The sequence below is a fragment of the Hyla sarda genome, chromosome 3, assembly GCF_029499605.1.
Source record: "Hyla sarda isolate aHylSar1 chromosome 3, aHylSar1.hap1, whole genome shotgun sequence".
In the NCBI taxonomy this organism is placed as follows: Eukaryota; Metazoa; Chordata; class Amphibia; order Anura; family Hylidae; genus Hyla; species Hyla sarda.
In genome coordinates this window covers 89,636,333-89,651,177 of record NC_079191.1, presented here as the reverse complement: position 1 = coordinate 89,651,177, position 14,845 = coordinate 89,636,333, and the positions used below count along the sequence as shown (strand labels likewise).

The 14,845-nt window shown below is 49.6% G+C and overlaps 1 protein-coding gene across 1 annotated transcript in view; it reads right to left on the bottom strand.

Annotated features, from left to right (window-relative positions):
- Positions 1-14,845, bottom strand: part of LOC130361499 (opsin-3-like) — a 338,004-nt gene that overhangs the window by 146,589 nt on the left and 176,570 nt on the right. The window contains exon 4 of the mRNA XM_056564551.1: positions 289-522. Within this exon, the coding sequence (XP_056420526.1) occupies positions 289-522 (234 nt within the window). The remainder of the gene's footprint in view (positions 1-288; positions 523-14,845) is intronic.

The following is a 14,845-nucleotide window of genomic DNA, read 5'->3' as shown; positions in this document are numbered from 1 at the left end:
CGGCAGGAGGCGGGACCGCAGCGCACCCGGTCAGTGGATCTGACCGGGGCGCTGCAGCAACGGGGATGAGGTGAGCGCTCCGGGGAGGAACGGGGACCCGGAGCGCTCGGCGTAACAAGGTCTAGCATATGCAGAAGGTTTTTGCATAAATAAATGAAACAATAAATGTCTCAATAAGTTATATATCATCTCTTAGGAATGCCATAAAATAAACAAAAAAGTTTATTTTTTATTTTTTTATATTTCACTATACTATGAAGAATGTTCTTTTCTGTTTGGCTAAGTTACCTGCTTATTGAGGAAGATATAGATGATGGGGTTGTACACAGTACTGCTCTTAGCAAGAACTGAAGGGATAATACTGGCAGAAGGGGTTATGAGTCCAGGTCTCCCAAATGTAGCAATCAAAGCCATTACTCCATAGGGCAGCCAGCAGAGAAGAAAGCAGATAACCATCACAATGACCATAATGAGGACCCTCTGTTCCCGGGTACGTGCAGCTACTTTGGTAACACCACTGATCTGTAAGACAAAAAGCAATGTAAGAAGTTACTACCAAACAAGACTACTATAAACATGTGCAAAGCCTTGCTACTAAATCATGTCATCACATTTATTTCAATGGTTTTGCCCTGTTTTCTTTGGGTGGAAAATTTTTCAAAAATGTTTGCAAAATTGGGGAAAAAGTCTCAACATTTTTGAGCAACTCCTTTAGACTCTTTAAAGAAAACAACCTGAACGTAGTCTGGCATGGTCAGCTTTTTGCAGTGGATGAGGATTTCTCAACTGCAACTTTTTAAAACTGTAGCAACACTTTTGCGCAAATACTTTCAGCCCGGCCACATTACTACTTTGCTATTTATGAAGAACATTCATCTTTTTGGAACAAGTGGGGAAAATACACATGACGTTCACCTAGACAAGCGAGGGTAAGAAAAAAAGATAAATGGTAAATGTCCCCTTGTTTTCTCAGAAATCACCCCTTTTAGTTCCCTCCTCCCTATTTAATTCACTATTACTAAATTCCTCAAGACTTTAATGTTAATGTAGTTAAAATGGCTATAGGATAGTAGAAAAATATGGCTAATGGCTAAACAGCGCCACTCTTGTCCAATTGGCTTTGGATTTACTTGAATGACATTACGCAGCAATACTGGCCACCGTCCATGGACTAAAGGGACTCTGTTTATAAAATAATGGAGCCATGTTTTGTTACTTTCAGACATCACCATCATATTTCTCATCTGTCGTTTATTGTCAGGTTTTGTTGTGTAAAATTGTATTACAATGCAAAAACAGTTATATCTTGCGATCATCATTTTCTGTATATGCTAATTAAGTGCTAACTGGCACAGGCGGGGTTACTGGCCCTCTGACATCACCGCCCGCCGCAGCGCAGCCCGGCTTATCAATATTCCTCCCCTCCCTCCGCATCTCCCACTTCTCCCCACACTGTAATGAAGAGGGAGAAGCGGAGGAAGGGGAGGAATATTAATGAGCTGGCCGGCGCTGTGGACAAGCAACGTTGATGTCAGAGTGCCAGTAACTCCGCCAGTTAGCACCTAATTAACATAAACAGAAAATCAAAGATTTCGGCCGAATGGCGGGGCGGATCCGGGCATGGTAGGCATCAAACTGATCAGCATCCCCCCCACTACCAGCCAGTACTGCTGGTTAGTATGGGGGGAGCAAGCTGACAGTGACTTTGGCAACAATTATTACTATAGCAAAACCAGGAGCCTCAGAGGACCTGCACTGTACTATTAGTGTCACACATGTCACATGTCACATGTAGCAGAAATGCTGTGGATCTCCTATCCTAAAAAAATCTGAAGCATTTTTGCAGCAATTTCTACGACAACAAATTGGCATGAAATTGTATGTATTTGGTGTAGATTTTGGGACAAATATGTGAATATTTGAAATATAAAACAAATTGTAGATTTAAATCGGCTACAAAATCCCTAACATCTGAAAAATTATACCAGTTTTGATCTTCCCATTGAAGTCTTTGGAGGAAAATTTACAGCATATCAACACATCAGTTGACATATTGCAGATTGAGAATCTATCAAGTTAATTTCCACTTCCTATGCAAACTCCACTTGTCTTGTACTTTATGTGCAGTCGATTTTTGCATGGAAACCTGTGAAGAAAATCTGCAGCAAATGCACCATATGTGACATTACTCTGGATGATTATGGCATCTCTGAGACATAGAGGACATAGTGCACCTAGACTGTGCCAGAGGAATGCACTGAGCACCATGATGTAATATAGAGGCAGACTTGTATACAGATGATACTGCAAGCTCTTAGTGATTATAAAAATAAGCTACCTATCAGATGGGGTGCAAAGGGGGACCACAAGACAAGACAGTGCCCATATCACTTAATTGCTAAATAAGAAGCATTGACTGAAATACGTTTATTGTTTGTGTCCAGAATACTCATGTAAGGACTAAACGTGGACACAGACACTAGAGGGCTTCTGTGCAAGAACCAGAATCCAACTCATTGTACAGCATCTCCATATATCACTATGACAGTCCTTCCAAAATATGTTAGCTAATTCTCTTTAAGACAGTCTAATAGCTAGCATCTGCATTTTAAGGTGGTGATGGGTGTCCCTTACCTACCAGACCTGATTAAAGATACACAAGTTGCACACGTTGTGCCATTGTCATGTGTTTTGCGGTAGCTGCCTCTGTATTCATCATAATTTATCTAATTTTGATGCTAAATCCACAGTAAAGATTGAGATGTATACAGTTGTGGTTACTGGGTGAGAAGGAGGGAAAATAATGTACCTATACCTCATAGTAGACTTAAAGGAGTATCATAGTGAAAATAATATTCATCCTATTGTGCCCGGGCTGCAAAAAAAAAAAAAAAAAAAAACAATAATTCAGCTGTCTCTTTTCCCCCTTTGCGCCGCTATAACTGTTCAGTCCTCCTGGCCTGGCCTGTCTGGCCTTCTTCGTTCTTCCGTGTGCACAGATCATCACATTGCAGTCAGCCAATCACCGGCTGGCATCGGCCACTGAGTTCAGTGTCATGTAAGGAGCCTGGGCCCTGCCATCTACCTGCTGCCCAGGCTCCATACATGACACTGCGCTCAGCCTATCACCGGCCGAGATGGGACATTGTAACATCTGTGCTCCGGCCAGACACGCTGGCCGTGACCGCTCTCTTGTCATGTCCCCGCTGCCGGCGGGGCTAGGATTCGCATCGCGGGACACGCCCGCATGCAAATCCCAGCCAGTCACTCACTTCCCTGCTTTTCCTGTTCTCGCAGCCCCGACGCGCGTGCACCTGCCTCATAGGGTGCAAACGCCGAAGCTTTTACATTTAAAGGGCCAGTACTCATTAGATTAAGATCAACAGACACAGAAAAAAACAGTAACCCCAATACCTTGTTATGAAGCTCCACGAGATGGACCATACAGGTATGCGAGAAACCAGACAGAAATAGTCAGAAACCGGTGGTGCTAGGACAATGAAAACATAGTAAATGCAATGCAGTAATGAGAAAAACCCATGTCCTGCACTCACCGTATAGACTCTGGATCTTCAACTCCCATCTCGGGCTACTAATCCGGCATCGGAGACAGAGTGGCGTGGGGCGCTCAGAGGCGACTGCCGGCGATTTCGCGCATACAAATGTGCTTCTTCCGGCCTCAGGTGAGTGCAGGACACCGGTTTTTCACATTACTGCATTTCATTTAATTAAGTGTCTACACCTGCACCCTGTCTTTAAGTATCTGCTCCTCCCTTTGTTCCCTGCCGTATCTTTGTTGCCTTTGTGTCCTAGAGAAAGCATACTGTGTTTCTGTGTTCCTGATATCCGTGTTCCTGATCCTTGTTCCCTTACCTGACCCTGCACCTGTGCCACCTGCCCTGACCTTCTGCTACCTTGACCACATCTTGCCAGTTTCCTTATGTGCCACGCCACATCCCAGCAACCTCTGTGGACAAGTCGTGCCAGTGGTAGCGACCTGGGTGCCGCCTGCCACAGCAAGACCATCCCACTTTGTGGCTGGCTCTGGTGGAAACCAGTGGCACCTTAGACTCCACTCCCTGGCACAGCTCACGTCCTCATCTACACAGGCCCAGAGGATCCACCACCTGCCGTGACCAGTTACAGTAAGATCCAGCCATGGATCCCGCTGGGGTGCCTTTGCCAGATGTCTCGGATCTTTCCACCGTCGTGGCTTAACAGTCGCAGCAGTTAGCCAATCAGGTGCAACAACTGACTCAACTGTCAGCCATGGTGCAACAGCTTCTTGCCGCTCAGCAGCAACAACAGCAACAGCAGCAGCCATCTGTTCCTGAGCCTCCTCCTGTGTCTGCAGCTTCTCCTGGGAACAAGCTTCATTTGTCCTTGCCTTCTAAGTATGATGGAGATCCCAAGCTGTGTACAGGCTTTGTGACACAGTGTTCTATCCATCTTGAACTCATGGCGGATCTGCTCCCGACGGAGCATGCTAAAGTGGCGTTTGTGGTCAGCCTACTTTCTGGAAAAGCTTTAGCCTGGGCTACTTCTCTCTGGGATCATAGAGATCCGGTTTCCTTGAACCTCTCGGCTTCCTTGCAGAATTCTGCAATGCATTTGAAGAACCAGTGTGGGCCTCCTCTGCCGAGATGGATCTTCTGAACCTCTGCAAGGGAACTCCTCTGTTGGCGACTATGCGGTTCAGTTCCGCACACTTGCCTCTGAACTAGTTTGGAACGACGAGGCCTTGTGTGCTACCTTTAAAAAAGGACTTTCCACTAGAATCAAGTATGCTCTCGCTGCAAGAGATTCTCCGACTAACCTGAGCGAACTTATTTATTTAGCCACTCGAATTGATGTGTGTTTTTCCTGAGAGGCAGGAGGAACTTCCTTCGGAAATAGAACCTGCCCGAACATGGCGATTACATTATCTGGCACCGTGTTCCAACATCCACCTCTACTGTCTTCTTTGCCTCCTGCCAAAGAGGCTATGGAAGTGGACCGTTTTCACTTAACGCAGCAGGAAAGATCCCATTGACGCAATGAGAATTTGTGCCTATATTGTGCCAGTCTGGAGCACTTTCTCAAAGACTGTTCTGTACATCCTCCGCGTCCTGGAGAATGCTCTCATCTTGGACAAGTAGGAGTGGCATCCCTTGATATTACCTCTCCTCGCTTGACCACCCCGGTTCAAGTGTTTACCTCTGCCAAGACATTTTTCATCGCTTCTGCTTTTTTGGACTCTGGTTCGGCTGGCAACTTCATTGGTGCCTCCCAGATCCATAAACACCGTCTTCCAGTGACGCGTCTTGTCAAGCCCTTCTACATTTCTTCTGGCAATGGACAAAATCTGAACTATAAGGTGCAATTCCGCACTTAATCCCTCGTCATGGAAGTGGGGGATTTGCATAAGGAAAACATTGAGTTTTATGTGCTACCACATTGTACTTCAGAGCTTTTTCTTGGTCTTCCTTGGCTTCAACATCATTCTCCACAACTTGACTGGAAATCTGGTGAAATCACTTTGTTAGGGACAATTAGGCCAAGATCAATGTCTCATGCCTCCTCTTAGGCCTGCTAATAAAAGCTTCAGACTCAACGCTCTTTTCACACCCTCCGATGTCGCAGGATTGGACTCCATGCCAGGCATAATGTTCCTCATGTGATATCTTCTATGCCTGTTAAACTCAGACTTAAAGTCTTGAATTGGGGAAATTCTCCTTTGCTCCACAACAGAAACCTGCAAGTCCCGTACAGCCTTTGCCCATTCCGGAGACCCCTTGGTCTCATGTAGTGGGGAACTTTTTGAGTTCCAAAGAAGAGGGGGAAACCAAAGGGAGAGGGGCTTCTGTAACATCTGCGCTCCAGCTAGACAGGTGTTATGCCGAGCGCTCCGGGTCCCTGCTCCTCCCCGGAGCGCTCGCGGCGTTCCTCTCTCTGCAGCGCCCCAGTCAGACCCGCTGACCGGGAGCGCTGCACTGACATTGCCGGCGGGGATGCGATTCGCATAGCGGGACGCGCCCGCTCGCGAATCGCATCCCAAGTCACTTACCTGTCCCGGCCTCCGGCTGTCATGTCCTGGCGCGCGTGGCTCCGCTCCTTAGGGCGCGCTTGCCAGCTCTCTAAGATTTAAAGGGCCAGTGCACCAATGATTGGTGCCTGGCCCAATTAGCCTAATTAGCTTCCACCTGCTCCCTGGCTATAATACCTCACTTCCCCTGCACTCCCTTGCCGGATCTTGTTGCCTTGTGCCAGTGAAAGCATTTAGTGTTGTCCAAAGCCTGTGTTTCCAGATCTTCTGCTATCCATATTGACTACAAACCTTGCCGCCTGCCCTGACCTTCTGCTACGTCTGACCTTGCCTCTGCCTAGTCCTTCTGTCCCACGCCTTCTCAGCAGTCAGCGAGGTTGAGCCGTTGCCAGTGGATACGACCTGGTTGCTACCGCCGCAGCAAGACCATCCCGCTTTGCGGCAGGCTCTGGTGAATACCAGTAGCATCTTAGAACCGGTCCAACGACACGGTCCACGCCAATCCCTCGCTGACACAGAGGATCCACATCCACCAAGCTGAATCGTGACAGTAGATCCGGCCATGGATCCCGCTGAGGTGCCGCTGCCGAGTCTCGCTGACCTCACCACGATGGTCGCTCAGCAATCGCAGCAAATTGCCCAACAAGGACAGCAGCTGTCGCAGTTGACCGACACGTTACAGCAACTTCTGCCACTGCTACAGCAGCAACCATCTCCTCCGCCAGCTCCTGCACCTCCTCCGCAGCGAGTGGCCGCTCCCAACCTCCACTTGTCCCTGCCGGACAAATTTGATGGGGACTCTAGACTCTGCCGTGGCTTTCTGTCGCAATGTTCCCTATATATGGAGATGTTGTCGGACCAATTTCCTACAGAACGGTCCAAGGTGGCGTTCGTAGTGAGTCTTCTATCTGGAAAGGCTTTGTCTTGGGCCACACCGCTCTGGGACCGCAATGACCCTGCCACAGCTACAGTCCAGTCCTTCTTCGCTGAAGTCCGTAGTGTCTTCGAGGAACCAGCCCGAGCTTCTTCTGCCAAGACTGCCCTGCTGAACCTGGTCCAGGGTAATTCTTCAGTAGGCGAGTACGCCATCCAATTTCGTACTCTCGCTTCCGAATTATCTTGGAATAACGAGGCTCTCTGCGTGACCTTTAAAAAAGGCCTATCCAGTAACATCAAGGATGTGCTGGCCGCACGAGAGATTCCTGCCAACCTGCAAGAACTTATCCGTTTGGCCACCCGCATTGACATGCGTTTTTCTGAGAGACACCAGGAGCTCCGCCAGGAAAAAGACCTTGATCTCTGGGCACCTCTCCCACAGTATCCTTTGCAATCTACGCCTGTGCCTCCCGCCGAGGAGGCTATGCAAGTGGATCGGTCTCGCCTGACCCATGAAGAGAGGACTCGCCGTAGGGAAAAAATCTATGTCTGTACTGCGCTAGTACTGAACATTTCTTGGTGGATTGCCCTATTCGTCCTCCACGTCTAGGAAACGCACACACGCACCCTGCTTCTCCACGTCTCACTGTACCCGTGCGGATTTCTCTTTCTGCCAACTCCTCCCTCTCAGCCGTGGCCTGCTTGGACTCTGGTGCTTCTGGAAATTTTATTCTGGACTCTTTGGCGAATAAGTTCTGCATCCCGGTGACCCGTCTCGCCAAGCCGCTCTACATTTCTTCGGTCAACGGAGTGAAGTTGGACTGTACTGTGCGTTACCGCACAGAACCCCTCTTAATGTGCATTGGACCCCATCACGAAAAGATCGAATTGTTCGTCCTTCCCAACTGTACCTCTGTAGTCCTCCTCGGTCTGCCATGGCTCCAGCATCATTCTCCCACCCTTGACTGGACCACCGGGGAGATCAAGAATTGGGGTTCTGCTTGCCTTAAGAAATGCCTCACCTCTACTCCCAGTCCCGTCTGTCGGGCCTCAGTGTCTCCTCCTGTGCCTGGTCTCCCCAAGGCCTATCGGGACTGTGCCGTGCCTCCTCATAGCCCCCGTCCTGGTGACACCCTGCCCCGTGCCAAGCTTCACCCTCTGCCCTCCCTCCCCATTCCCACTCCTGCTGTACTGCCTGCCTTTGTGGAAACCCTACAATCGCTCCCAGTGTCCTCGTCCCATGTGAAGCAATTGCCGGACAAAAAAAGGGGGAGACCTAAAGGGGGGTACTGTTACGCCGAGCGCTCCGGATCCCTGCTCCTCCCCGGAGCGCTCGCGGCGTTCCTCTCTCTGCAGCGCCCGGTCAGACCCGCTGACCGGGAGCGCTGCACTGACATTGCCGGCGGGGATGCGATTCGCATAGCGGGACGCGCCCGATCGCGAATCGCATCCCAACTCACTTACCTGTCCCGGCCTCCGGCTGTCATGTCCTGGCGCGCGCGGCTTCGCTCCTTAGGGTGCGCGCGCGCCAGCTCTCTAAGATTTAAAGGGCCAGTGCACCAATGATTGGTGCCTGGCCCAATTAGCCTAATTAGCTTCCACCTGCTCCCTGGCTATAATACCTCACTTCCCCTGCACTCATTTGCCGGATCTTGTTGCCTTGTGCCAGTGAAAGCGTTTAGTGTTGTCCAAAGCCTGTGTTTCCAGATCTTCTGCTATCCATATTGACTACGAACCTTGCCGCCTGCCCCGACCTTCTGCTACGTCTGACCTTGCCTCTGCCTAGTCCTTCTGTCCCACGCCTTCTCAGCAGTCAGCGAGGTTGAGCCGTTGCCGGTGGATACGACCTGGTTGCTACCGCCGCAGCAAGACTATCCCGCTTTGCGGCGGGCTCTGGTGAATACCAGTAGCATCTTAGAACCGGTCCACCGACACGGTCCACGCCAATCCCTCGCTGACACAGAGGATCCACATCCAGCTAGCCGAATCGTGACAACAGGCTGTCCATGAGCGCTCTCTTTTCATGTCCCCGCTGCCAGCGGGGCTGGGATTTGCATCGCGGGACGCACCTCCCCGGTCTTCCTGGACTCGCAGCCCCTGCCCCCGCTCTTACATGTAAAGGGCCAGTATTCATTTAATTAAGTGTCTACACCTGCACCCTGTCTTTAAGTTTCAGCTCCTCTCTTTGTTCCCTGCCAGATCTTTGTTGCCTTTGTGCTCTAGAAATAGCATACTGTGTTTCTGTGTTCCTGATATCCTTGTACCTGACCCTGCACCTGTGCCACCTTCCCTGAATTTCTGCTACCTTGAACACGTCTTTCCAGTTTCCTTTTGTGCCACGCCACATCCCAGTAACCTGTGTGAGCAAGTCATGCCAGGGGTAGCGACCTGGGTGCTGCTTTGCTGCAGGCTCTGGTGAAAACTGGGGGCACCTTAGACTCCGCTCCCTTGCAGGCTCACGTCATCATCCACACGGGCCCAGAGGATCCACCACCTGCCGTGACCCATTACAGACATTTCTGCGGCCGGCAATACGCTTACCGCAGTGTGACGATCCGTGAACATGGAGGAAGGAAGAAGATCGGACCGGAGGACCAAAGAGCTGTAGCAGCATAACGGTAGAGCGGAGGAAAGCTATTTTCGAGCTGAGTTTAAGGTCAGTTTACCAACTAAAGTCACTTTCTTATGGGCAGATTCACACACTGTCTATTAGTCCTTATTCCAGTCCTAGAGTATTAATCCATTGTTGTGGCACTCACAATATATTGCGTTAGAATATAGTACTGGGATACTGTGGTAACAGTTAAAAATAAATCTGGCAACTTTAGAAAGAAGAATGAATTCCACCAATTTGATTTATTCCTTTCACAATGTAAATTAATTGGATATCAATTGTGTGGGAAGTGAAGAAAAGAAAATTTGGAATGCAATAGTCATAGGAATAACAATTGTTATAATGTCAAAAGCAGAAATTGTATAAGAAATCCAGATAAGAAAAGAAGAAACAAAGTGAATACAGAAGTATAGAAACCTATAAACTTTATTACAAAGTAAATCATTTGTGCATCTAAAACTGGTTTCATAATTCAGACTATGTTCAATTCAAACATACATTCTTATTTGGCAAAATAAAGCCAAAATACTATGTGACTAAACTGGAGTAGATCAGTTATAAGAATGTTTGTTCGACTAGAATGGTCTAATGCTAAACAGCAAGGACCTAGAAGAAAAGCATCAAAAATACTTTTGGTGCAATGGAAACGAAGGGTGAAAAAAAAAATAGAAGAAAATTGTGCATGATATCAGGACACTGAGAGAATGCGCTAATTTTGGTGGCGATATGAATATTTGTGGTGAGCACTGGGTGTAGTGTGGTAGATGCAGGGCAGATGTTAGTGCCCAAGGGGTAGATGGTATTAAAGGAGATGTCCAGTGCTAAAAATCTTATGCCCTATCCTAAGGATAGGGGATAAGTTTCAGATTGCGGGGGATCCGACCGCTGGAGCCCCCCGTGATCTTCTGTATGGGGCCCCAGCAGCCCGCGGGAAGGGGGCGTGTTGACCACTGCTCAAAGCTGCGGCTGACAAGCCCCCTCAATACAACTCTATGGCAGAGCCAGAACGCTGCCTTCGGTAATCTCCGGCTCTGCCATAGAGTGGTATTTAGGGGGCGTGTCAGCCGCCACTTCATGCAGTGGTCAACACGCCCCCTTCCTTCTCCTTTAACCCCTTCATGTTCGTGATGCCAGGGCATGGTTTTCCTATATAACCACCTAGTCCTAGGTCAGGTAGGGGCAATAAAGAGCCCAAGGCCAGGTTAAGGGTAAGGGTTCTGAGGTTAGACAGATGGTACAGTCTATACAGTTCAGCCAGTATCCCAGAGAGGTGGCCAGTGACACAGTGGGACCTCGCAGCTTTGTGGAACTAGCAGTGACTTGACAGACTATATTGCAGGCCAGGTTGAATGGACAGTCGACTTGACTTGACTGACTTGATGACTGACAATTAGATGAATTTAGCTAACTTGCAATTGATAGGTGGCTGCAGACTTTATGCTTAAGGCCTTCAGTGCTCTGGACACTGATACTGGAACACTGGACTGGACTTGACCTCAGCAGAAGTAGCAATGAGCTAAGAGAGCGATTGCAGCTCCTCCCCATCTTATATAGGGGGGCTGTGCAAGGAACCCATAGGTCACTAGAGAGGTCACTGGGTTCTCTGGGTAACAATGATATGACTTAAACATGTGCCTTACACAAAATCATGTGACTAACATTAAAGGTCCTTTACTCATTATGTGAAAACCCTTTTATGGGAAACCTTTATACACAGGGGCAGATACTGAAGGAAAGCCCTGAGGACAGACAGGGACTCAACCTGACAGGACAGAAGGACCATACGGGATCATATCTTGTACTGGGACTCCGCAAACCCATGGAGCTGGAGGAAGACCTGGTCTCTGGACCAGATGAACAAGAAAAGATAACAGAGAAGATATCACTCAAGTCAGAAGACGTCACTCAGGTCACTGATATCATGGTGTGTTCCCCTGTCTGTCCCATCAGAGCTGTAGTCACTTGTAAGTTCTGCAGTGATGATGGGTAAAACTGTGTCCAATCTGTGTCTCTCCAGCTGTTACAAAACTACAACTCCCATTGCCAGAGGCTCTCCAGACATGATGGGAGTTTTAGCTTTCCAACAGCTGGAGAACCACTTCAATCGAGGTGATCGGTGGGGGTCTCAGCAGTCAGACCCACACAAAAAAAATGGCCCTGGGGGGGGGGGTCTGGACAGGGGGTATGGGTAGGGAACACTGCTGCACCTAATGTGGGGGGAACACTGCTGCACCTAATGTGGGGGGAACACTGCCTGCCTAATGTGGGGGGAACACTGACTGGCTACTAAGGGGGAACACTGCCTGCCTAATGTGGGGAACACTGCCAACCTAATGTGGGGAGAGCTGTGCTGCACCTAATGTGGGGAGGAACTCTGCTGCACCTAATGTGGGGAGAACACTGCTGCACCTAATGTGCGTCGTATCGACGTTCACTCACGTTGCGCTCCCAGAATTCAAGGACAGGCGTTACTATGTCCTGACGCCGGCCCTAGAGCGTGACATGTGTGAACATCAAAGGGGGGGGGGCCTCCATGTCCATTTTGCTTGGGACCCCCAAATTCCTTCAAACGGCCCTGTCTGCACCACAGGTTCAAAATTTAAATAAATAATATAATAGTACATAGCTATATACATGAGTCAAGGTAGAATACTGACCAGAAGAAAAAGTGCAGGTGCAAAATAAAGTGACTAGTGACAGCAGCAGAATCCGGGATAGTGTCTCCCCACATGCGTTTTGGCACGTTCAGCCTTCATCCGGGAGAAGGCTGAACAAAGGTGTACAAAGGGGTACATGTACAGATCGCGCAATAGTAAAGATACATATATAGAGTTCAGGCTCTGTCAGATTCCAAAGAATCTCGGCCGAAGCCGGGAACAACCCTTACGAGATTGGTTACCACAAAACTTTCTTGACAAGTTTGTCAGGCACTGCGCTTGAACGTAGCTTGTAAACCTGGAACAACAAAAAGAGTGTGCTTGCACACAGAAGTTAGTTAGTCTTATGACCAATTATGGTAAAGCTACTGTACACGAGTACACAAATAGTGACATTTTTTTACATAGGTACTCTTCCATTCCAGCCTCGCCTGTCGGACTGTTTTCTAGGTTGGGACATGTACCTAGGACCGCAAGACTGGGCCCCCTCCATGGGGTTGACATGGGTGTTCCACAAGACATGGGACAAACGGGACTCTGTGATGGTCGGGCTCACAGTGACCAGCACTTACAGTACAGTACAGCAGCAGCATGCACCACTGGGGGAAGAACAGTTGGTGCCTGTTGGGCCTGCCAAAAGTCTGCAACAGCTGGAGTAGGCCGAGGCACTTTTGTTGGTGCCTGCTGGTAAGGACAAACCTCTGGGGCAACAAGATTAGGCCTAGGCACTTCCTTTGGTGCCCGCTGGTCAGGCCAAACGTCCAAAACTGCAGGAGTAGGCCTGGGCACATCTGTAGATAACTCTTGACGCAGATACTTGGGGTCCATAGCAGGTGACTCTGGATACCATTCCTCTCGACTGTCCCCTTGACGCTTGGTAGCATGAGACCAAATGGATCTGAGTCCCAATCTTCAGAGGGGAAGTAGGCAAAGGGGATTTGTGTGGGATTCTTAGGTCTGGTGACGGCTGCTGCCCATTCCCCTTGCAGGCTGTGTACCGGTATGTACTCCACAATCTCCCCGCTTTTCAGAGAATGCATAGCTGTGGGGATATAGTCTCTTTGTACTTCCATCCTGTTCACTAGGAGGAAGCCCCCGTGTCGGCAGTCCATAAGGGTGCCCAATCCCCTCACTTGGTCAAATTTGATTACTGTTGCGCGGCAGCACTCCAGGGGTGGCTCACTCTCTCGAGGATGCTCTAACTTTTAGATATATAGGGCCTACAACTTTTTAGTATCTTGCTCCTGCTCCTGTCGCACCTGATAGGGCGGCTGCTTCGGCCCATATCTCTCCATCTTCTGAACCCTCAGTTCCTCCATAATAGTGGCCACCTCAGCGTCTCTCTTAACCTTTTTCATACTGGGCCGGAGGAACTGGGGGAAGGGATTTTTTCTCTGTGCTAGGAGTGGAAGGAGGAGTAGAAAAAGTGGCCTCAGCTGGGGTACTGACTCTTCCATTGGTATTTCTGCCCAGGACCCCTAGGTCTGGTGGTGAGGGGACAGCCTCACCGGAGATGATGCATTTAATGACTTTGGAGTTCCCCCTTCTGGGGTTGCTGGTCAGTCATCATCCTCCAGTAGCGGGATTAAGTGACAGGCCTCATCCGCCCAAGGGACAACCGCTGCATCCGGTCAGCGAGGTCTTGAAAAAGTTGCGCTGCGGTCGCGGCAACTTGCCAGTCCTCCAGCGTCATCTTTGTACTCTCCACACGTGCACTTGCCTGCTATGCCATCTTCCTGCCCCCTCACTTGGTCAAATTTGATTACTGTTGTGTGGCGGCGCTCTATGGGTGGCTCACCCTCTCGGGGGTGCTCTAACTTTCGGATATATAGGGCCTCCAACTATTTAGTATCTTGCTGCTGCTCCTGTTGCACCTCGTATGTCAGCTGCTCCGGCCCCTATCTCTCCTGGGGGGAAGGGACCTCCCTAGCAGGGGAAGAAAATGCTCCCTCATGTATTGGATCAAGTTAGGCTCATTGCCGAAAAACCACCTGGGCAGAGGTGGTGACTGCGGACATGCAGCTGATTCAACAGACTTCTGGGCCTGGGATATTTTCTCTGGACTAGGAGTGGAAGGAGGGGTAGAAAAAGCGGCCTCAGCTGGGGTACTTACTTCTGACTCTTCCGTTGGTATTTCTGCCCAGGACTACCAGGTCTGGTGGTGAGGGGACAGCCTCACCGGAGATGATGCATTTAATGACTTGGAAGTTCCCCCTTCTGGGTTGCTGGCCTGTCGTTGTCCTCCGGTAGCAGGATGAGGTGACAGGCCTCATCGGCCCCGAGGGACAACCGCTGCAACCGTTCAGCGAGGTCTTGGAAAAGTTGCGCTGTAGCCGCTGCAACTTGCCGATCCTCCAGCGCCATCTTTGTATTCTCCACACATGCACTTGCCTGCTCCGCTATCTTCTTGCTCTCCGAGACTTCCCGCAAACTGAAGAGCACTGGCCGTGTGGTCTCTTTTATACCAGGCTTTAGTAAAATGACCGCCGGCCGGAAACATGTCATCAGTGCATCACTGACTTCCGGTCCCCCGGCAACAGGAGGCAGATCTTCATAGTTCCACTTCGGCACAGACACAGTGACATGACTTCCACACAAAGGGGCTGGACGCTGGCTTTGGCGGGGACCTTTTGCGCGTTTCTCTACCAATAGATTAACCCCTTCAGGTACAAT